This window comes from Mercurialis annua, linkage group LG8 (genome assembly GCF_937616625.2).
Source record: "Mercurialis annua linkage group LG8, ddMerAnnu1.2, whole genome shotgun sequence".
Taxonomy (NCBI): domain Eukaryota; kingdom Viridiplantae; phylum Streptophyta; class Magnoliopsida; order Malpighiales; family Euphorbiaceae; genus Mercurialis; species Mercurialis annua.
The window spans coordinates 1,162,628-1,185,939 of NC_065577.1; the positions used below are offsets into that span (position 1 = coordinate 1,162,628).

The window sequence follows — 23,312 nt, forward strand, 5'->3', positions numbered from 1 at the left end:
AGAATTCCACATATAAGTTTTATTCAATTGTTTTTCTTTTGAATAGAAATTAAAAAAAAATTGGGAGATATAAATTACATATAACAAATATTGTGATTTTAATTGAAGTTATTAAGTTAATAATACTCCCTACTGTATGCTAAAGTCAAACATGCAATATGGATTCAAAAATAAGTACTCTATAGTGCCTATAAATAGTCCATAAACAAAAAGAAAAGGAAGTTGATGTTCATATCACTTTTAATATGCATTTTTATATCTAACATAAATAAATATACTGACTTAAGCATCAAAGTGATTCTCCAAACAAAAGCCTAGATCACTCTAATATTTACTATTTGCAGGTTATATACATATCAAAATTCCAAGATAACAAAAACTTAGAAATATAAATATTGAGATAAATTAAGAACCGTAAATCGAAAATAATAGTAACTGCAACGAAGGTGATTGAATTAGGAAATACCTAAAAGCTTTCCTCCTCTGCTAGCCACATTAGTATGGATGGTAAAAGTTGCACCTCGTGCCACTGCCTGGCGCACCATCTATGCATCGGGCTATATTTTTCACTATAATGCTGAAGTGATGATGATGGTCGATGTAAACTTATCAAAAATAAAGTGCATACTTACATGGAGTCGATACTTTTTTTACTCAAGGGACTGAAGGAAACCTCAGCATCTGCATCTGCGGATTATAAGGATGCGCCTACTTATAAAGAAAGCTACAGTACTGGATCAGAGAGTTAATAGAATAGAAAACAATGAAAGACTTCTCAAAAATCGCATAAGAAGAAGGGAAAGAAGACATCTAAATTTTACAGTAATACATTTGTAATGAGATCTCATGCCTTACAGTATAGTTAATTGACCTTCAAACAAAAGATAAGAGAATTTACAATAAATTAAGTTATTGATATATGTGTATATACAAAAACAGGAAAAGCACGTCCCTAAGTATTTATGCACACGACTAATCATTGAAGTATACGTATAAATAACAGTAATTTTCACAATATAATATAATAAGCCATTTCAAGAATTACTCAATGACCTGAAAAATCCAATCATATGTCTGTAAACATCTTCTTTTGCTTGTTCACTCAAGATGAAATCTACATGGCCGTAGCTCTCCAAATAAAGCAACTCGGGTTTGGATTGCAAGTCTTTGAGTGTGTGCTCAACGTCTGTCACATCTGCTAAACCATCATTTCCCCCATAGCCCGCCCATATTGGCAATGACTTCGGTATTAGACTAAGATCAAATGCTGGGGGTTCCACTTGACCATACAGCTTCAGGTTTTTAAACAGACCATAATCATACTGTGCAAATGTACCCTGACGAATCACTGCCAAGAATAAGAAAAGCAGGAAACTTTCAGTACTGAATTCAATTTGATCAAACATAATAGTGAAAGTATAAACAAATTTCCAAGTGGAGACCTTAACCAAAAGAACTTGATTAGAGTTCACATATATGAGTATATGACTACTGAAAGAAAAGTAAAAGGGCCGTACTCTGGAAAAGATGACGCAGGTTTTTTGCTGATGACGGATGAGGTTCATATTCAAAAAAGAAATCCACACGAGAGCTGTTAAGGCAACAGTTTTTCCCTGCAAAGTTGCAAAATACCAGTTATAGAGGGACAACAGCACTTACATATCAAACCATTATATAAAGTGCCTAAAAGCAACTTGATTTCATATGTTCTCCCAACAGAAAGGTATGTATCTGTCCATAGGGAATGAAACATTATGCATGCAGCATCTTGAAGATTAATTTAATTCCAGTCCACCATAAAATAAATTATGAAAAGGAAAGTCAAAAGAGTAAACATAAAGGGGAGAGATAGAGATAGAGTGAGAAAGATAGTTAAAGAGAGTCAGAAAGAGGACCTGTTATGGAAGATAGCAAGTCATTGCATTCTATGCCATTGTCGCATATGGAATCCAAGAGGCTTATTAAGACTTCACTGTAAACAAATACCAAGAAATTATAATGGAGAAAGTTGACTTGCTAAAATCTCACACCATTTGACTAATACTAGCCCAATATTTTATAGAATCTATATATGATTTGATTCTGTGATTGTAGGATATGATTGATAACTTGATTGTATGATATGAAAACTCAATCTTAGCGATTTTTATATAGCTTTCCTTATTCATCCTAGACTTGAATATATAAAGCATGTAAGATCAATGAAGAAAATTAATTCAGCCGTTATCAATTGAGTGTAAAAATAAAAAACATAAGAGAGAGTGGAGTAATATAACACCTTCTAAAGTTCAATTGATGTATGCCCATGGCTTGAACCATCTATCAGAAGAGAAATGATACAGTTATGCCACCAAACAGTCATACAATACCGCTGAGAAATAGCAAACAAAATGTACCTGATCAAGATGCAAGCTAACCATTCTAAGCACAAGCGGAGCAGTTACATGATCCAGGTATGATATTGGACACAGAAAAGCAGCAGCTTCAACCATTTCTGCTATTTTGGGCTTAGTAAGAGCTGCCAGAGACATGATTGTCCCCTGTGAATAAAGTAAATAAAGTAAGTGCAGAGTGAAACAAGGAGAAAAAGCCGGACGCAGCAATATATGGTTAAGCGTTAATTATACCTGTGAATGCCCGACAATAAAGATTTTGGAGTTTGTTGCTGAATATACATGCTGTATCATTTCTGCAAGGTCATATAGAGCCAATTCCTGCCAACTCCAGTCCCAAAATTCCTAAAAGAATAAGAAAAGGACATCGACAACTTTAAAATCAATATGACACTCACTACGAGCACAGCCATAAAATAGTATTACTCAATAGCTGTTTTATACCTTGACTTTCTCTGACAAAGATACATGCCCGTGACTCCAAAATGTCCCACGCACATTTCCAACCCACACATCAAATCCCGCATCTGCAAGAATGAAGCCTAATGACTGCTCCGGAGAGTTCAAAAACCACGCATCACCTCCCTGTTTGCATTTCAAAATCAGGACCGTCATCTACATTACTGAATATTAAATAAGTTCTACTTCATCGCCAACAGACAATCCGATAATTAATTGCTATTCCACAAGTAGCAACAACAAATCATAATTAAGATAATGCAGTTAAAATATACTCCCATTAGCACACATCCTTTCCATGAAGCAACTAAAACAGGTTAAAGGAACCGTATAATCGATTCCATCGGGAGAACATAACGTAAAGACTACATTAAACAAGCTCAAACATTCAAATGCTAATTATTACTATAGGCAAATTTAATTAGGGATTCATTAACCTCGAATACTTAACTTGTTAAACAAGTAATTACCATAAAGAGTCCATGTTGAAGCAAAACAGGAGTGCCACGTGTCATTTTGATATCAGCATGACGTGATGATACTCGTTGAAGAGCTAGTAAATAACCATCCTTTGTTTCTATCTGTATTTTTTTAAAAACATGTTAAATTAATAAAGCTAAACAACAACAATTAACCAAATTTAATCTCACCTAATCATCAAAACTAAACAAAAATTAAAAATCACAAGCACGCTTGAACTCCTTAAAATTAACACATACGGCAGCGTTTTGAATAAAAAAATGAACAGTTTATAAAATTAATGAATTAGAGAGATAATATATTACTGTGTGTTCGGTGCAGGGATAACCGGCGGGTTGAATGAGTTGACTGCATAAGGTGTGGCCCGGTGGTCGGAGCCGGAGATTGGATTCTCCGGTGAGAAATTGAGCGCCGGAGACTGTGGAGATGAAGAGTGAAAGAATTACCGTTGATAAAATGATTAGCAGCTCCATCTCCATGGCGCGAGTGGTGGAGATGGCAGTTAAAGAACTTTCTTCAAGAATTTGGTTTTGTTTTGTGTATTGCGTGGAGTGGATTTGAATAAAGAAAAATTACAAGGAGGTGTTTGAACTTTTATGAATTTACTATATTAGTATCTTAACTTTTAAAAATGGAGATGAACTCATTTTAGTAATAAAATAAATTTTAAATTTGTTAATGTAATTTGTCCATATGAATAATGTATGTATATGATTTGTACGTGTTATCATATTTCGAAGTAATTTATTTAATTATGAGATTTATTTTTAGTTTTTCAATATATCAATGTTTGAACATATAAATTATTATTTTTCCATCAAAAATAGACCTATTATAAATCAGGTGTTAGCAAGGATTAACGAAAATTAATGTGTATTTTTTAAATTAAATCAGGCAAATCACGGTTTGAGGAGAATTGGGGGTTCAAACCTCCGTACTCATACAATTGAAGGACTTGGCCATTAGGCCAAGCATTCACATGCAACATATAAATTACTTATTTGATATATCTTACAAACAATTATTATAAAAAATAAATAATAAAATAATAGATTAGAAAAGGGTTTAAATATCACTAATGAAAAATATTATAAGATAATAGGTGAATTTTATGGGAGAATTTGAGATCCCTTTCTCACTATAAACCAATTATAGTTAATGAACATCATCAAGCCTAAAAAAGCCTTTACTTGGCATGTTGAAATGGGGAATTTGGAAATTGAAGACTAGTAGTTGAATTGAAAACTTGCTTTTAATATACCTTTTATAGTTTAGATATGTGTTTAAAGAATGTAAATGATGTTACCATTTCATTATAAAATGGGAAATTAGTGATGTGTAAAGTTGTGAAAGGGATATTGCTAAAAATAACATTTCCTTCTCTCTTTCGTTTCAAATTAAATTTGATAAGTACTTTTTTCGGTCTATAAATTTGTCACATTAAAATATATAATCCATAATATTTATCAATTTAAAATATTAAAAGAATATTTACTATTTATTTTTTAAATTTATCTCTAGTAATAAATAAATTAGTGAAACTAAAAATGTAGTTAAATTTAAAGATATTAATAATTAATAAAAATAATTTACTAAACATTTATATAAACTAAGACACATATTTTTTAATCTATATGAAATAGTCAAATGCGATAAATATTATTATTTAATTATATATTAGTTTACATATAATTATTAAATAATTAAATATCAAGTATCAAGTACTTTTATTAATTATAAAATATTAAAAATAAAAATTTGCTTATTTTTTTATTTTGTTTGTAGATGGATGATCCAAAAATGACTGCCTTTGCTGCATTTTAAAAGTTATCCTTATATTATTTGATATATCTTACAAACAATTATTACTAAAATTCCTTTTATATTATTCTTCTCCTATCAAGTTATAACCATCTAGAATTACTAATATAAAAACAATTCAGGCACTCAAATAGAAAAAAAATAGAAAAAGTTCAAACACCAATTTCATAATTTTTCCTATTAAGTATAACTATCTAGAAACCAGCAAGATTCATGTCTCCACCATTTTAATCAAAGTCATCACTCATCCTTAATTTTCACAAAATTACAAACTAGCCCCATTTTCCCCCTTATTTAAAACTCACCACCACCGCCGCCGCCGCCGCCGCCAGTTTCACCGGTATGGCATCATCAGAGTTTAAGCCACTGGATGAAAAATCATTGATAGAATACATAAAGAACACTCCAGTTTTATCCAATCAGATTGGCAATAAATTTGATGAGTTGAAAATTAAAGAAGTTGGAGATGGCAATCTGAATTTTGTCTACATTGTTGATAGCCCAGATGGTTCTTTTGTCATCAAGCAGGTAAAGATTGAATCTTTGACACTTGGGTTTTCTATTTTTTGATAAAGATTATGTATTTGTCCACGTAGTACGAACACTTCATTCAATTAACGCGTTCATTTTTAACATAGAAAAACTTTAAAATAACACCGTTTTGCCATATCCGTGTCCAAGTGTCCGTGCTACCTAGGTGTCCATGTGTTTGGTTTGCAAGGAAAGGAAAATTATGGGAAGAAATGAATTTAATTTGAAAGATTAGATTTTTTTTGTTTTAATAGGAGTATAATTTGTTCTTATATTGACAGTGGCCTGACTGCTAGTTTACAGTGAAGTGTTATGTTTTGGATTGTGTTTTTCATTTTTATTTTTGAGTTAGCAAGTTTGTATATATGATTACTCACTGTATTGGATATTAAAAAGTGGATTTTATAAGAATAGGAGAATTGAAAATCTATTAAAACAGTCAAAAGCTATACTTTGCAGCTCTGCAAGGTCCAATGAAGTTTGGAGCAAAGGGTCTCGTCCCTGAACTTGTGTGTCGGGGTCAAATGAAATGAACGAGTTCAGGGACCGGATAACCAAATTTAGAGTTAATTGACCTAAAAATAGAGAGTATTATCTCCAATTGAACTAAAAATAAAGAAAATTGATTAAAATGGCTAAGTGGGAGTCTAGGTAGCATGGATATGGAAACAGGGACACGGATATGGCGAAACGGTGTTATTTTAAGGTTTTGTCTGTAAAAAATGAAATTTCGTGTCCGAAACGTTTCAGAAACAAGACATGTTGATTGAATGAAGTGTCCGTGCTACCTAGGTGGGAGTTAATTGACCCCTGCACAACTTCAGGACCACGATGATTCTTTGTTCATGAAGTTTGTGCTCAAACTGCTGATCCTCTTATCCATCGATGGGTGATATATAAATGTGTTTGGAGTTGATTCTTGAACCATCTTATGCTTGTTCTGATTTTTGCTTTTTTGAACAAGTGCAGGCACTTCCTTATATACGTTGCATTGGAGAATCATGGCCTATGAGCAAGGAAAGAGCCTATTTTGAAGCTAGGACGCTTAAAGAGCATGGCCGGTTGTGCCCTGAACATGTTCCGGAAGTTTATCACTTCGACCATACAATGTGTTTGATTGGTATGCGGTACTTGGAGCCGCCTCATATTATCCTCAGAAAAGGGCTAATTGGTGGATTTGAGTACCCTTATTTAGCAGAACATATTTCAGATTATATGGCAAAAACGCTTTTTTACACATCACTTCTGTATCTTACTACCACTGAGCATAAGCGTGTTGGTAAGCATTTATAAATCTTTGTTGGCGTTCGTGTCATTTGATATTTATTTGAAATATTGATATAGCTTTGAACTTGAGGAGATGTTGCCAATGTGATTTTTCTGAATACTCTATGCAGTTGCTGAATTCTGTGGGAATGTGGAGTTATGCAGGCTAACTGAGCAGGTTGTTTTCTCCGACCCTTATAGAGTATCTCAATATAACCATTGGACTTCCCCTTTCCTTGACCATGATGCTGAGGCTGTTCGTGAGAACAATGATTTGAAGCTTGAAATTGCTGAATTGAAATCAAAGTATTCTTTTTCTCATTTTTATGGATCACTTGCTTTACAAACTCTTTATTAGCTTCTCATCTTATCCATCCGTTTTGTCTTTCTTGTAGGTTCTGTGAAAGATCACAAGCGTTAATACACGGAGATCTTCACACTGGTTCTGTCATGGTTACTTCCTCTTCGACTCAGGTTATAGATCCAGAATTTTCATTCTACGGTCCAATGGGTTTTGATGTTGGAGCTTTCATTGGAAATCTGATTTTGGCCTACTTTGCTCAAGATGGCCATTCTGATTCAACTAATGATCGTAAAGTATGTTCAATTGTTTTTTTTTTCCTTTCCTTTTAAATTTGTCAATTTTAACTTCTCCTTTTGTTTTTGGACTTCGTTTATTCATCATCCGTCTTTTGTATATGTTGATATATTCTCCAACTCTGCCAGACTTCATTTTAATTAAAGAGTTTTCTAATTGCATTCAGTTGGTCCTTTGCTTCTATATGTTGTATAACTTCTTTAAATTGTCCCTATTACTAGATGATTTTGATTGGAGTGTTATGGCTAATATGTTCTCCTTCAATCAGTTGAGTTTGGTTTTGTTGATCTTTTTGGCTCCTTATTCTTGATGGCCTAAATAGCACATTTCATTCAATCATCATTCTTTGTTTCGGAGACATGTCGGAAACTTGGCGTTTCGGACATGAAACTTTACTTTTAACATAGGAAATCTATCATTTTGTTGTGTTCATGTCCAAGTTTCCCGTTTTTCTGTATTGTATCCAAGTGTCTCTATCCATGCTTGTGCGGTTCTCTAACAGCTTACATTGTCGAAATAATGATTTTTTTTATTTTTTATTGTTCTACACCATTCAGCTTGCTTATGGCCTGGGATGTTTTAAGTTGTAGTGTTCATCACTTAATAATTGTTGAGGTTTATTTCTGAAAGTCACCATGTTAATGCAGTCATATAAAAAGTGGATTCTGAAGATGATCGAAGATACATGGAATCTTTTTTACGAAAAGTTCATTGCACTTTGGGATAAGCATAAGGATGGACCTGGTGAGGCATATCTACCAGAAATCTATAATAACCCTGAGCTTCGGCAGCTTGTGCAGAGAAAATTTATGACAGATTTGTTCCATGATACCCTTGGATTTGGTGCTGCAAAAATGATAAGGTGAGCTGACAAGTTTTCTTTTTCTTTGTCTGCTGTAGTTTCTACTCACTAAACTGAGAAACATATAGGAAGAAAGAAACGTCCGACGGAAAAGCCTTAAAGTATAATCTTCTCAATTTTCCATTAGTTGGTGCTTTATGGGTGTAAATTGAATCAAACCAAATAACCGAACTGACTAATTTGATTTGGTTTGATTTGACATTGTAAAATATTTCAGTTTCTCAGTTCTGTTCGGTTTTGCAAATAAAAATATTTCAGCTTATTTTTTTATACAAATCAAACCAAAAAAAGTCAAACTGAACTAACTAGATTGATTTAAAATATTTTAAATCTTTGTATATTCAATTCGAGTTTGAAGAAAAGCAAAAATTTGGTTTGATTTAAACCGAATGCACACCACTAGTTGTGCTTAACCTGAAGGAATATACTGTTTATAACTAAATTTTCCTGTATTATAATTATCTTTGTTTTGCATCTGTAAATGAGTAATTAGATTACTGATTCAAACACCAAGATGATGTTGTTTGCCTTTTCTTTTTACTTGACAGGAGGATCGTTGGGGTAGCACATGTTGAGGATTTTGAATCGATTAATGAAGCTAGCAAACGTGCTGAATGTGAACGGAAGGCACTTGAGTTTGCGAAAATGCTCCTAAAGAACCGGCGGAAGTTCGATTCAATCAACGAGGTAGTGGCAGCCATGTGACCATTGGATCACCTACAAACTTCTGGTTAGAGCTTAAGCCTTGTTATTATCAAGTATCAACTGTAGTTTTCTGGTTGTTCATCAGAATTAAAAGGTCAGTTATTATAAAATAAACATTACAGGTTCCTCTTCAGGAATGAGAAATGCAATTGAGAAATGGTTTTAGAACCATTTATATATCATTATTTTACTTACTAATTCATTTAAAACATGGCATTTTACGTAGATTTCATCTTAAAGATCACATTCAACAGCTTTTTTTTATTCAGCAAATAACTCCGATATTTATCATAATTCACACTTGCATCCTTCTTATTGCAGGATCAAACGAATAATGTAAAGAATTACTTGCATAATAATATTCAGAAAGGAGTGCAACTTTACGACCACAAACGTAAAACACTTACTATAAGATTTAATAAAGATAATGAAAATTCTTATCCAAGCTGAGTCCATAGAAGATGTATAAACCCGATCAATTAAATGTTGGAAAATTTCACTTTTTCTTACTTTTCATTTCAAACATTTGATTAGTTGGGTCCATGCATTTTCTATGAATACCCGTCTAGGTAAAATTTCTAGGTAGATAATATCGTTACGACGCAATTTTATTTAGTTAATACATATAGTCAACAATGCACCATATTCTTGACCAATCTAGTTTCCATATTTGGCCTTGTAATCACTCCAAAGCTGATCAACAGATTTTCCAAGCAAATCAACAAAGAACTGATTGCTATAACCAGCTCTCATTTTCTTGTTTAGTTCAGCAACAAATCCATTTCTAAGACCATTACAATAATCCAAAAACCTAGCTGTAACATCGTAACCTTGATCCCACTTAGTCCCTTGTCCCGGCTGAACCCAATGACTCGGCGCGTAGTTCGCTTTTAGCCTCACATAATCAGCAATTCCTTCAATCAATCCTCCGGGAGCTTGACCGTTACCGTTCCATTGCCAAATATGTGTCATTTCGTGATAAAGAACGCCGTTGAATTCCCTTTTTAAATCTCCGGAATAGCCTCCTATATATCGTGCACTAAAGTGGATTTGATTATTGCTTGCGTATGCAACTCCGTCCATGTCGTCGATAAATAGGCCGACTGTTGCTATATTTTTACGATCGGCAGGATTCGGTGTTTGGAATAGTTTCCATATGAAATCAGTGGCGGATGCTAGGGTCTGTTTGCTGTATGCGTCTCCAATTTCTCTCGAGTAACGCGCTCCACCAGAAGTCGAGGCTGCCGTGTTCGTCACGGTATAGTCTACTGCGTAGCTACCATGTATGGTTGCTAGTGTTACTAGCAATGAGAGGAAGAAACTGCGGTGAAACATGTTTGAAATTTAGTTTTGTTTCTTTGAGTTGGTTTGTTTTAGCAATTGATGTTGATCAACGGTTTATATAGAGATAGATACATTTTATTGTGACCGCAAATACAAATTAGAGTCAACTTTGGCATAAATTTTTTGTCTAGATAAGATATAACCGAGTCTTGTTTCTTTAAGTCATAATGGTCCCCAACTTTTACTCTTTCTTTATAGTTAGGTATGTCAACTTTAATTTTATTTAATTAGGTACTTAAACTTCTAATTTTATCATTTATAATTTTCCGATTAACAAAAATTAAAAATATACATATTCATCGGCTGAATTTTACACTTCCCTAATCTTAGTACAATTTTTTTTTGAATATAAAAGTTGGATTGCACAACAGGAGGCAACTTTCTTACACAAATATAAAGAAGACATGTTCAAACACTTGACCTTACGGTACAAGACGAGGGTCCTTACCGCTCGGCTACCCTATAATGTGTAGTTACGATTAAATAATGTCAATATTATATTCATGAGAATTATAATTTAGCTTGAAATGAATCTCCAGGTATATCACTATTAACTCTAATTTTAGAACTCGATTAAACGTAATTTAAATATTAACTACCTCAAAAAATTTACGTTTGTGGAGAATCAAATTAAATCGTTTAGAAAATATTATTACAATTTAAATGGCACTCTAATTATGATGTAATCTATATGTTATACTTTTCAAATCTATTCTTTAACTTAAGGCTTAATTACTTAAAAACCACTCACCTTGATTTTTTTTTCGTTTATACTCTGACATAGAAAAAAATTCAATTATACCATGATATATGTGTTTATGTCTCATCTCTACCCCAAATTTCAAAAAAAAAAAGATGATTTATTGAAAACAACTAAATATAAGAATTATTCTATACTTTTTTTTATTAAAAAAATACAAAAAAATACTTTATTGTTAAAAATGTTCAAAAGTAAGGATTATTTAAAACTTTTTTTTAAATAAAAAGAGGTTAATTTAGTGCCTCGGGGTAGAGGTGAAACATAAACACATACGTCATGGTATAAATGAATTTTTTTCAAGATCAGGGTATAAACGAAAAAAAAGTTCAAAGTGGATGATTTTTAAGTAATTAAGCCTTAACTTAAAGAGCTCCACAATTAGGTTGAGACTTTAGAGAGTAGAAAATGAGAAGGTCCTACGAAATAATCAATGAGGAGGAATTGAAGACTTACACGTGTAAAAGCCTTACAAGTCAGGCCAGATAAAGCCTAATTAATTCAAACAAATTAGAGGATTTTTTAAATGCAGAATCGGGAATATTTGTCACTAAGATATCAATACTTCTAATGTGTAATTTGAACAACAAATGAATTAGATAATCAAATAAAAAATTGTCTTTGATTTAAATGTTTTTTTTTTGTATAGATATCGTCTGATGTCCAAAGCCACTATCACACAACTAATTCCGATTGAACCGAAAACTACAAAGCTCTCTCAGAAAATCTTAAAAATCGTGGCACATCCAGGGCTATCTATATGGTTCGTTTCTGCTATTGATGTGAGCAGTTCAAATTGGTTTCGATCGAACTTGATCTCTTCAAGAGATTCTCATAAAATAAAAAAGGTTGAGTTATTCACTGGATGTTGTAATTTGAAATGTCGAATATAGTAAGATGACCTATCAATTTGAGATGCGTGGTAATATGAAATCTTATAATATCTAAAAGGTCTAATGACCAAGAAAAGCTAAACATTTGTCATTTGAATCTGTTCTATCTAAACTTTTAAAATGTCTCGATAATGTGCAAATTCGTATTATATCGTTTCAAAAATGTCCCATTCCAATAGGAGTGTGTCGATGCTGATGTGTTGCCAACGTGAATTTCTACACATTTCTCATATATGAAAAATATTTTAAGGATTAGACATAATGCAGACTTAGACTAAACGCTTGGACATAATAGAGAGTTTCGCTAAACGTTTGGCCTTTTTGCACTATTATCTGCACTATGACAAATAGATGGCAGTTTACAACGACACATGAACAGTAACACACTTCTTTTTGACTTGAGATTTTTAGAACAATATAATACATTATTAGCTATTATCGAGACATTTTAAAAACTAGTTTCGCATTACGTGTTATGCACGTGACTCGTAACGTAACTCGTCAATGAACATATTAGTAAATTTTTTATACTTTTATTAATTTTTTATTTATAATTAATATTAAATTAGTTAAGAATTTTTATAAAAATAAATATAATATATTCGGTTATTAAATTTTTTTCATACTAAATTTATTCTTCTTTTGTTTTTATAATAATCATAATTAAATAATTAACTTAATTTTATTAATAATATTTTTAAAAATAATAAAATAGAAATTTACATAATATTATATTGACCAAATACAGTATTTTAATTTTGAGTTCAATCAAACTAAAAGATAGGTATTCCTACTAATTTAGAGACAATTTAGTTATTTTTTACATATTAAATTGGAGATAATTTAGCTAACTATTTTAATTAGGATTTTAATTATAATAGTGATTAATTAAATAACTAATTAGTTAATGACTATAAAATCTTTATTTGGTAGTAAACTGAAAAGGATTATTCAGTAAATTTACATGTCCCCCATCCGTACTTTTATATATAGTATAGATATAGATTTAATCATTTAACCTTTTTAGATTATTGGACCTACTTAAAGATATTAGTCATTGAGATAAAATTTCTTTAGTTGTCTAGAAAGTCAACATAATATATAGCTTTTAATTTTCCAAGCATGATGAGCTATGAGAAGTTAAAGAAATGGTCCATAATTAAAATAAAAAAACATAAGGCAACTTAACAAATGGGTAACTTGTAGTATTTGTTCATTTGACCATTGTCCAAACAAGATAAAACAATTGCAATAGAAAAAGAAAAAGAAAAGAAATGACAAGAACAAACAAGTATTACACGCCAAATATTATAAGACAAATTTCAAACTAACATAGCAAAGTTATGCCCCTTAACCTTAGGGGGACGTGCACTATTCGGTTATTAACCAAATTAACCGATCAAATCAAATTAAAATAATTAGCAGATTAAATCAAACTAAAATTTTAATTTGATTTAATATTTAATTAATTTATTTCAATTATGGTTAACAATTTTACATTTTCTTAATTAGCTCGATTTGGTATTCTATATAAATATTTTGAATTCACCAAATCAACTGAATTATATATACACAATGCTACTTTTATTATGTTTTTTCTTTCAATTTAAGATGTTTTTAATTTTTTAATAATTAATATTAATAATATTCAGTTACTCGGTTAACCAAAGTGACCAACCAAACTAGATAAATCGTTTGCTTCAGATACAATTCAAAGTAACATTTCATTTTTTTTACCGTTACGATTATGAAAAAAAAAAGTAGGGTTAATTTGATTAGGCCACTGAAGCAACCTATGCACGCTCTAATTACATTTTGCTGATCATATTATCATAATTTCTATTTTAGATGTCCTAAATTATAATTTAGGCTGATTTTTATTTTTAATTTTTTTTTGTCATTTTATTTTTGAAGTTTGTCTGCAGGATAATATCCAGAACATACTTAATTGAATTAATAATAGTAACCAAATAATAATTTTTATAAATATACCATATTTACATGTATCTAGAGAGTAATTTTAAATTGTCTATTCAACAAAAATACTTTGAAATGTTGAATATTAAGCACCTATTTAATAAAGATATCAATAATTTTATAATTTTTAACTAACTATAAAGTTTCTTTATGTTAACAAATAAGCATCTCTATTAGAAATGAATGATTATTTATGGATATCCTAAAAGACAAATTAGATTATCTGTTTCAAAACATTATTACCATAAAAAGAAAAAATTAAACCTAGATTAAAATAAAACTATACCACTAATACAAGAATTACTCCATAATATTTAAAGACAATATTGATGTTTACACAGAAGAATCATTTTGAACAAATTGAAATTGAATGCAACACTACTAATTTAAATCATCAGAAACTTCCTCTCAAAAAAAATCATCAGAAACAAAAAAACATAATAGATAATTGAGTTAATTCCTTATTCTTCCAATTTGATCTCCTCCATTCTCACAGCCAACTAACTGCTATGATTCTGATCATCATCTTAATAGTTATAGATTGTTAATTGCTTCAAAACATTCAACCATGTAAAGTCGATGATTAATTATCATTCAGACGGTGTTAATCAAAATACTAGTTAGCTCGATTTTTGACTAAATAGAATGTTAAAACTTAAAACCACACCACCGATTGAACTAATCAAGACTTATGTTGCACGGAAACAAAACGACTGAAATGGACAACATCAAAACGGAGAATAGCAAAACAAAACATATCTTTTTATACGAATAAGTTTAAAGTAAATAAAGTTCTCAGTTTTGAAAGCATTTCCATTTCTGAAACGTTGAAACATAGCAGAAGTTTACGTGCAACATAGACCGAGATAAACAAATCCACATCCATGACATGGACGCCATTTAACTCACAATCATCATTTTCAGAAAACCATACAGAATGCAACTGTAAATGCCAACATATAGTGTCATTACGAAGATAATAAAAGAAACAAGATCAAGAAAATGGAAACTTACTCTCTAATTTCTCCCATTGTCCGGACCGCCTGCTTCTTTGACATCAACATTAAAGTTAAATTCCTGATCAAGCCCAAATAAGAAAGACATAAAATACGACGTATATGATTTCATGTCTGCACTTTCAGTAAGCATGATGCAGCAAAAAAGTTTACAAACCTAACAAGTAAGACAACCATATCCATGACATCGATGCCATTTAACTGACAATCGTCATTTTAAACAAACATACAGAATGTAACTGTAGATGCAAAAATAGTGTCATTATAAAGGTAAAAGACAAGATCAAGAAAAATGTAACTCACTCTCTAGTCTCTCCTATTATCCTCATCTGCGCCGCCTGCTTCTTTGACATCAACATTAAAGTTATATTCCTGATCACAGCCCAAATAAGAGTCGCACATAAAATACAACGTATATGATTTCCTTCCGGCTTCAGAGGGGGCAGCAAACTCAAGCTTCACCTTTGCCTTCCTCTGCAGAGAGACTCTCTTGATGGCAAGCAGTTGGTTGCTCTTGGTGTCACCGACAACAAGCCACCATCCCTCTTCCTTGGCTTTAGGATACCTTGCAGCGTCAACAGGTCCGACTTCTGTCCTCCCATCTAAATCCCGTTCAAGAGCGACTTGCAGAGTGATATCTTCTCCTGCCCTCACATCGTCACCATCAACTACCTCATATGACATGTCGATGTTGGGAAACCGGTTGCAGAACCTTGCGATATCTAATAACTGTGAGTCTGTCATCTGGAGAAGCTCACGCCTGTCATCATCCTCCATCTCTGCCAGATCAAACACCGTCTCTATAGCCTTTCCGGGATTCTCCTGGCATTTCTTGGCTAACTCCTTAGTGAAGTGTGGAAGCTGTAAAAGCATAGAATCACGCTCCCACATCCCCTGGGTCACCATTTGGCTAACTTCCATTGCAAGAAGTGCAAGGCTCAACCAACCACTGCTTGAAATAACATCAACCATTGCCTGAAGCAATCTACTAGCAGAAAGAAGCACTTCTCGCTGGTCTAAAGCTAGGTTTCCACCTACAGCATGCCTTGAAAAATGGGCTTGTAGCATTACATTTGCCTTCACATGTGGATCACTATATCTGGGGTTTTCAAATGAGAATCTTTGATGATTGATAAGCCGTCGGAGTACCTCTTCCTCTCCAGGTCGTATAGGAAGTTGTGCATACTCAGAAGCGGAAGCAAGAATTTCCAAGAGACCTTTCATTCTGGTTTTAGAAGCCAGCGAAGAACTAAAACGCTCAATAGTAGTATAACTGATGTAGTAATAAGATGCTATCATGCCGAGATTCAATGGAGAAAGGTCCATATCCTCCTCAATTGCAACACATTTGCTTGCTTCCAGACCACTCAAAGTGTTTTCAACAAGCTCTGAAAGGTGATCAGAAAGATGCCTATGACTAACTCCCTGAAGATTGTAGTAGTTTGGATTTTGTGTGAGCCGTCTGTACATGAAAGTCCATGTAAGATAATCCACCGCATCCTGCTTGTTTTCAATAACTCCAGCAACCACTTCAGCATTAAAATTGTCATGAAGGAAGTGGTGCAAATGACTTTCAACAGGAAATGCCTCGTATAGGAACTTCTTGTAATACTCTTTCCGGGGCGCATGACACAGGATGACACATTTTCCAGAATTATCAAGCAGAGGGCGACTAGCATGGCCCATCATCTGCAACAGATCTGTAACAGGGTAATCTGTGTGCATGTTTTCACGCCCGTCATAATACTGAGTTCCCATCACAACCACCAAATGTGCTGCCAATGGTACCCCCCAACACATTGAACTGCTCATAACACAAACCTGAATCCACCCAGCTTCAAAAAGCTGCGACACAACCTCTTGATCTAAACTGCTCAAGCCTTCATGCAGATAGCCAACCCCTTGTCGTAAGGTGGTTCTCAACATTTCATCCCCAACCTTCTCGACAAAAGGCTCCAGTTCTTCTGTTGACCGCATCAGGAAAGAAGGCTTCTCTCCACCCTCTGTACTAGAATACGTCATCAGATCCACTGCGGTGAGTCGCACATGTTTTCTTGTAGGAACAAAAATAATAGCGGGCTTTCCATTTTTGGCATGTTGGACAATTGCGGTGTAAGTAGGTTTTGTCATGGCCTGCATCCTTGCTTCAAAATTGGCGATATCTACTCCCTGGATATGTATCTCCAAAGGGACAGGGCGTACGCCAGGAGGGAAATTAAAAAGTCCGTGCGAGGTGGCTCCTATCCACTCCCCAAGATCCTTTGCATTTGCAAGCGAAGAAGACAATGCCACAATACGAATCTTGTTCTCAATCTGACTAGCAATATACCTCATCCTGGAAACAACTACTTCTAATATAGGACCACCTTGACCCCCAATCAAGTGGAGCTCGTCAACGATAAATAAACTAACCTGCTGCACATACTTCCGCTGTTTCCAGCGACGAGACAAAGCATCCCATTTTTCTGGAGTACTGATGATTATTTGACCCTTTTCAAGCAGTTTCAAGTCTGCTGCTGTTTCCCCAGTTAATTCAACAACTCGCATGCCAAAACCTCGACCAAATTTTCGCTCCCAATCACGAAACCGTTCCTTAGCAATTGCTTCAAGAGGTGCAATATACACAGCTCGCATGACACTATCAGGTCCCTTTTGATGATTCCTTAATATAGCGAACTCTGCACAAATGGTTTTCCCACTGCCTGTTGGTGCTGCAACTAAGACATTGTCATCTGTGTTATAGAGAACAGTAAAAACCTGAGTTTGAACAGGATTAAAATGCTTGAAATCTTGATAAAGAGCTTCATATGATGGATTCCTCAGTGCAGTAACAGGTAAAGGTTGCAAGTCCAGTAACTCAGTGGGAGGAGGATACTTCTCTGGCAAAATGAGATGCCTAAAAGATACGGGTAAAACAGTTTGTGACCCAAGCCATTTATCTGATACAACACGGATAAAATACTGAGGCGGCAATGGCTCATAGATTGGCACAGTAAAGTTCAATGTGTGATCCTCATCGATGTACTGCTTCTTCAACATAAAATACTCATGATGGAGAATATACTCACCATCATTGTCCTCCACAATAACCCAAAATGGCTCCACATAGCCATGAACCTTATCCTCCCATTGGAAGTCTGGAGTTATAGCAAGTTCAACCCTCAACACAGAACGAGTAATTGGCTGAACGTGTGCAGCCAGGTTCAGCTTTGGGAATTGATGGATGAACTTGTGCAATGTTCTACCCATCTTTGGGAAACGAATGAGTTCACCAATCTCCTGTGAGGAAAGATCATAATACCTTTCCCAAGCCAAATCTTTTTTCTCCAACTTCATAAGAATTTCATTTGGGATCCCATTGAATTGGCGCAGGGGCGTCTGGACGCTCCACATCCTCTTGTTGACCATTTTACACAGGTTGAGAGCTTTTTCAGCTAATTGTGCCCATCCTCTTTTCACGATAATCTCAAAAAGGGCTCGTACAAGACGGCCGGCACTCTGACAAAGAAATTATTAAAAAACATGAATAAAAATAACAAGCTAAGGACTTCAATGAAATAACAACGGGAATTTAAAATAAAAAATTAAATTGATAATAAACCTGAGTTATGAACACCATGTCTGATGTGAGGGAAAGACCGTCAAGCTTAAGCTGCGAGATATATGCCTGAAGCAGAACGTTAATCTTTGCACTGGGCTCCTCCAGGCTTTCCTTGATTGGAATTGGAACGCGATCCAAAAGCTTAGCCAGCTCCATTTTCTCGTCTTGTCTCACAGTGACATACTTAAATTCTTCACTGAGTGAAAACAGACGACATAGCTCTATATCCCCCATTGTTGGCTTCAGATGCTCATTGTATGTAGAGATTGTGCCGTGAGTTATATAATAGTAGCTAGCAATGCGACCCAAGTCAGTGACCTGGAAATATCCACTCTTCCTGTCATACTTAACCAGATTGTTTTTGTCCAATATAGTTGCAGCAGAATGAATCTGTGAAAAAGATTAGAAAATTAGATAGTCTAATGTACAAAAACGGACACAAGACATGGCAGCTACAAGAAGAAACTGAAACTGAAGAAACAGAATTAAAAAAACAGTACCATAAATAAGAAAATGCTTTCAGAACATCATGAGGAGCAAATAATTGCAATAATAGCCAAAGTACAAGACTGGATAGGTGCAAGAAAAACTTGGCAACACCAACTGTATTTCTCACTGCTCAAACACTCCAGCAAATAATCAACTTAAGGCAACTAAGAGCATAAAAGTACCCCACATGTCATGTGTGATTGTGAAAGATGATCATGAAACTGAACTTGAAAAACTTAGCGGCAAAAATAAAATTGATCAGAACAGCAAAATACATATATTAAAGCTATTAAAATATCAACACCCAAAAGCATTCAAACATATACTTCAAAAGAAAAATTAAAAAAACAGAATCTGCATGCCCTAACCCAATCTTTGAATGCATATATGAGACCTTCTAATTTTCAGATGATAATTTTAACTCATATATGAAACTCCTCAAACATTCATCGTGTCTAAAACAATATCTTGCACAGTGCAAGAATTAAGACAAGATTTTCATATCTTTCACTCCTCAAGAAGTAATGATGCACGTCTGATGCATGTGATGTGTGTAAAAGACAAATAACCAATTAACAAATTTCACAAACCACGGTAGATGAACTACATACTAGAAGATCTAAAAATATAAATTACCTTCAAAAATATGATTGAAGAAGTTATCTACTTGTGCAATGAAAGTATGAAACCCAACTATGAGATAAATAGAAAAATTAAGCTCTTTCTTATCCAATCTCCTAACATCCTAGGAAGAATAAATGAACGACACAGTGAAAAGTAGCACGCATCAGGAGAGCTTAATAATAGCAAAAAAAAAACATGAAATAAAGTAAAGCCATTTAAAGGTCAATGCTTACCAAATCAGCCCTCCGCTCCTCTAAAGTAATATCCCTTGTGAGAACATCTGGTGCTAAGCCATAAAGCGTTGGATTTCGCAGCATACGAACATACAGGTACGTATAACCTAGCCAATTGCAAGCTTCTCTAGCATTCTGGACGGTCCCAAGAACAACTTCTGCATTCAACTGATCGGCCAGTTTGGATATAAACTGGCTTTCAATAGGAAGTTGCTGATTCATCAAAGACAGATAGTACTGAAGTTCACTATGACCAGTGATGATAATTCCTTCTCCGTAAGAATCATATTGAGGTCTCCCAGCACGACCTAACATCTGCATGACATCCAAAGGACTTAATTCAGTCCATGCTCCTTTATCTGGATTATAAATCTGAGTCCCTTTAATAATCACAGTATGAGCAGGCAAGTTAACACCCCAAGCAAGAGTTGCAGTAGAAACCAAAACTTGCACATGTCCATCTGCAAAAAGATCCTCAACAAGTTGACGGTCAGCTCTTGTCATACCAGCATGATGAATTGCAAAACCATAGGGCAGAAGATCTTTAAGATCGTTGCTCTTTACCATATCTGTATGACTTTGAAGAATCTCACGGCTTGCACTGTCTTCTTTCAAGAATCTTCCAAGAGTATCATTATTAAGAGCGGAATCCCGAATCGCTTTAGCTGTCTTTGCCGTTTCCTTCCTTGAGTGGACAAAAATAAGAATTTGATGCTTTCCAGCAACTTCCATTACCTTTTCATAACAGATATCATTCATCAACTGAAACCTCTGCAGTGGTTTCTTCACTGTGATTCCTATATACTGTTGAGATAGAGGGACGGGTCTGTAACTATTGTCAAAATGAAAAAGTCCTTTTTTGAGGTCAACCCTTAGAAACAAGGCTACATCTTCATAATTAGGGAGAGTAGCGGATAATCCAACTAGACGAATATGTTCTTTTGTAGTTTCAATTTGTCTGACAGTCCTAGCAACAATACTCTCAAGCACAGGTCCTCTATTATCATGGAGAAGGTGAATCTCGTCGATGATGAGTAATTTCACAAGCTGCGTGTAAGTGCGATCCCCAGACTTTCTGGTAATAATATCCCACTTCTCAGGGGTAGTCACAATTATTTGAGTTTCTTCAATTTGTTGCCTCGTCAATGACTGGTCTCCACTCAGCTCCCTAACCTTGACACCGTACTCCTGCAGACGATTGGACAAATTACCAACAACTTCAGCAACAAGAGCTTTCATAGGTGCCACATAGACTATCTTATAGTCGCTATGGTTGAATGTACCATCTTTGTTCATGTTCAATCTGATCTGCTGAAGTATGGTAAGTACTGCAACATTAGTTTTCCCTGCTCCAGTGGGGGCACACAGAAGAAGATTGTCTGCCTGAAAAAGGGCAGTGTCATAAACTCTACTTTGTACTCTATTCAACTGCTGCATCCCTTTAAAAGCAGGATGTGCCCAAGACGGCATGTCCGCTATCTTCACAAGCTTCTCATCCGGTGCTATTGGTTTAGGCTTCAAGGCTGGCACGTGAACTTCTTCGTAGCCCTTGCTTGTATGCCTGTAGGAACCAACTGGAAGATCACACTTCTTGTTGGCCATCAAAAGACCACCCTGATCAAAAGCGATGCTTTCTAGATCGAGCAACTGAGCTTGACCCTTCACCCAACCACTTTCTGAATCTCTATCCACAATCCCCCTCCTATCCCTACTATAGTCTCCACCGCTCTCATCCTTAAGCCGGCGGGCCTCTTCTCTTATACTCTTCTCCAAGTTCCTTTGCCTCTCTTTTGCAGTTGCCCTTGTAGCATGTAACTGCTCCAAAATCGCCACCGACTCTGGACCTGAACTCATCAATTCTTCCTCAATCTGCTTTCTCTCTTCCTCGTCTTTAGCCCTCGCCAAACGAGTACACCAAATAATCTTCAGCTTGTTACGCATAATAATCCTTACAAGTGTAAACAGTTCAAACGTGAGATAATGGACTATTTTGGTTTCAACTTCAACATCCTCTCCTCCCTCGCTAAGTGTTTTAAGAACTTCCTCTGCAAGTTTCTGACACTGTTCTGCATCCATCTTCCCACCAAAACCTTGGGATATCTTCCTCTGAAGCCAATAAGCATCAATATCTTGCACATTAAGGCTAAACCCTTCATCAGCCTCTTGCATATCTTCATCATCAACACCACCACCCATTTGCATACCGCCAGCACCCGAGCCATTAGGCTCAGCCAAATCCTCATCCTCCTCATCTTCCTCATCCGGCACAAGATCCAAATCACTCTCATCCTCTTCATCCTCATTATCTTCCTCAAACTCAACAGCCACACCCACATCATCATCAAGCCCGTCATCACCATCGCCATTACTAACACCACTCCCACCAACATCACCATTCGCGCTCACATCCTGAAAATCCGTAATAAGCATACCAATCTTCGCAAGCTGATCAAAAACATCATTCGGAACCGGATTCAACAGCTTCTCAATCTCCTTCCTCTTATCAGTACTCTTCACACTCTCATTCTTCAAAACCGCCAATATCTCATCCGCCGCAGCACTCACAATATTCAACGGCTGCCCACCCAACTGCTGCTGAATAACACTCAACATCGCCTCATAAGCTGCTCTAGTCTCCTTCGTCTTAGGCTGATAAACCCCCTCCTCACTCGAACTCAGCACACTCTCCTCCCTAAGCCGACGACGTTTCCGCTTCGGTACAGGCTCAGCATTCGGGTCCCTCTCCTTCTTCCTCTTAGATTTCTGCTTCTTCTCCTCTAATTCAGGAGGCTTCCCAATAAAAGCACGGTCGCCGAAGCTTTTCGGATCAATTTTTCCCCAAAGAGACTCCGGCTCACCGGTGGGCTCGTGAGTGTCACGTGGCCGGGAATCAGTAGTTAAAACTAAACTAGAATTTGCTCTATATTCATACTGTTTGAATCTAGCGTGTGCCTCTGCACCACCGCCTAAGTGCGCCATTGACAAAAACCCTAAAATGAAAAAACAAACACTTAGAACTCAGTGAAATCTAGGGATTTAAGCATCAAAAATTAAATTTAAAAATTCAAATGCGAAATTGAATCTTACCGAAACTAATTTGATGTGCGACCGATTGAATTTATCTTCGGGATTATTGATTTTGATAATTTTTTTCGATTTGGTGATTTTAATTTATTTTTTTTTCGTGTGAAACGAAATAGGAGGCAGAGGGAGCCTTAGTACAGTAGTATTGGTTATAAGGCGGTGTTTTATACGTACAGATA

The 23,312-nt window shown here is 35.0% G+C and overlaps 4 protein-coding genes across 9 annotated transcripts; 1 reads left to right on the forward strand and 3 right to left on the reverse strand.

The window, feature by feature from the left end:
• Positions 1-800: 800 nt before the first annotated feature.
• Positions 801-3,870, reverse strand: LOC126659493 (triacylglycerol lipase 1). The gene is made up of 9 exons (XM_050352784.2): positions 3,638-3,870; positions 3,323-3,433; positions 2,838-2,978; positions 2,628-2,738; positions 2,397-2,540; positions 2,279-2,319; positions 1,896-1,972; positions 1,518-1,613; positions 801-1,348 (listed from the first exon to the last, which is right to left on the reverse strand). The coding sequence occupies exons 1-9, from the start codon at positions 3,809-3,811 to the stop codon at positions 1,035-1,037; spliced, it is 1,209 nt and encodes a 402-aa protein (XP_050208741.1). The 5' UTR covers positions 3,812-3,870; the 3' UTR covers positions 801-1,034.
• A 1,458-nt stretch (positions 3,871-5,328) lies between these two features.
• On the forward strand, positions 5,329-9,624 carry LOC126660776 (methylthioribose kinase). 3 transcript variants are annotated; one of them, XR_007635442.2, is made up of 7 exons: positions 5,329-5,681; positions 6,654-6,963; positions 7,082-7,256; positions 7,346-7,547; positions 8,196-8,410; positions 8,959-9,209; positions 9,437-9,624. XR_007635442.2 is itself a non-coding variant. In XM_050354442.2 (7 exons), exons 1-6 carry the CDS (start codon positions 5,496-5,498, stop codon positions 9,113-9,115), a joined length of 1,245 nt encoding a protein of 414 aa, XP_050210399.1. In that variant the 5' UTR covers positions 5,329-5,495; the 3' UTR covers positions 9,116-9,140; positions 9,437-9,624. The 3 variants fall into 3 exon arrangements, 2 of the variants coding, with proteins under 2 accessions (XP_050210399.1, XP_050210398.1); XM_050354442.2 differs by having other exon boundaries at positions 8,959-9,140; XM_050354441.2 differs by lacking the exon at positions 9,437-9,624 and having other exon boundaries at positions 8,959-9,297.
• Positions 9,477-10,505, reverse strand: LOC126660777 (uncharacterized). The gene has a single exon (XM_050354443.2). It carries the CDS (start codon positions 10,448-10,450, stop codon positions 9,773-9,775), a length of 678 nt encoding a protein of 225 aa, XP_050210400.1. The 5' UTR covers positions 10,451-10,505; the 3' UTR covers positions 9,477-9,772.
• A 3,870-nt stretch (positions 10,506-14,375) lies between these two features.
• Positions 14,376-23,275, reverse strand: LOC126660756 (DExH-box ATP-dependent RNA helicase DExH12-like). 4 transcript variants are annotated; one of them, XR_007635437.2, is made up of 6 exons: positions 23,137-23,275; positions 20,050-23,039; positions 18,704-19,093; positions 15,406-18,600; positions 15,101-15,163; positions 14,376-14,601 (listed from the first exon to the last, which is right to left on the reverse strand). XR_007635437.2 is itself a non-coding variant. In XM_050354416.2 (5 exons), exons 2-4 carry the CDS (start codon positions 23,026-23,028, stop codon positions 15,409-15,411), a joined length of 6,561 nt encoding a protein of 2,186 aa, XP_050210373.1. In that variant the 5' UTR covers positions 23,029-23,039; positions 23,137-23,275; the 3' UTR covers positions 14,863-15,163; positions 15,406-15,408. The 4 variants fall into 4 exon arrangements, 1 of the variants encoding a protein (XP_050210373.1); XR_007635438.2 differs by having other exon boundaries at positions 14,376-14,637; XR_007635436.2 differs by lacking the exon at positions 14,376-14,601 and adding an exon at positions 14,863-15,029.
• Positions 23,276-23,312: the final 37 nt, after the last annotated feature.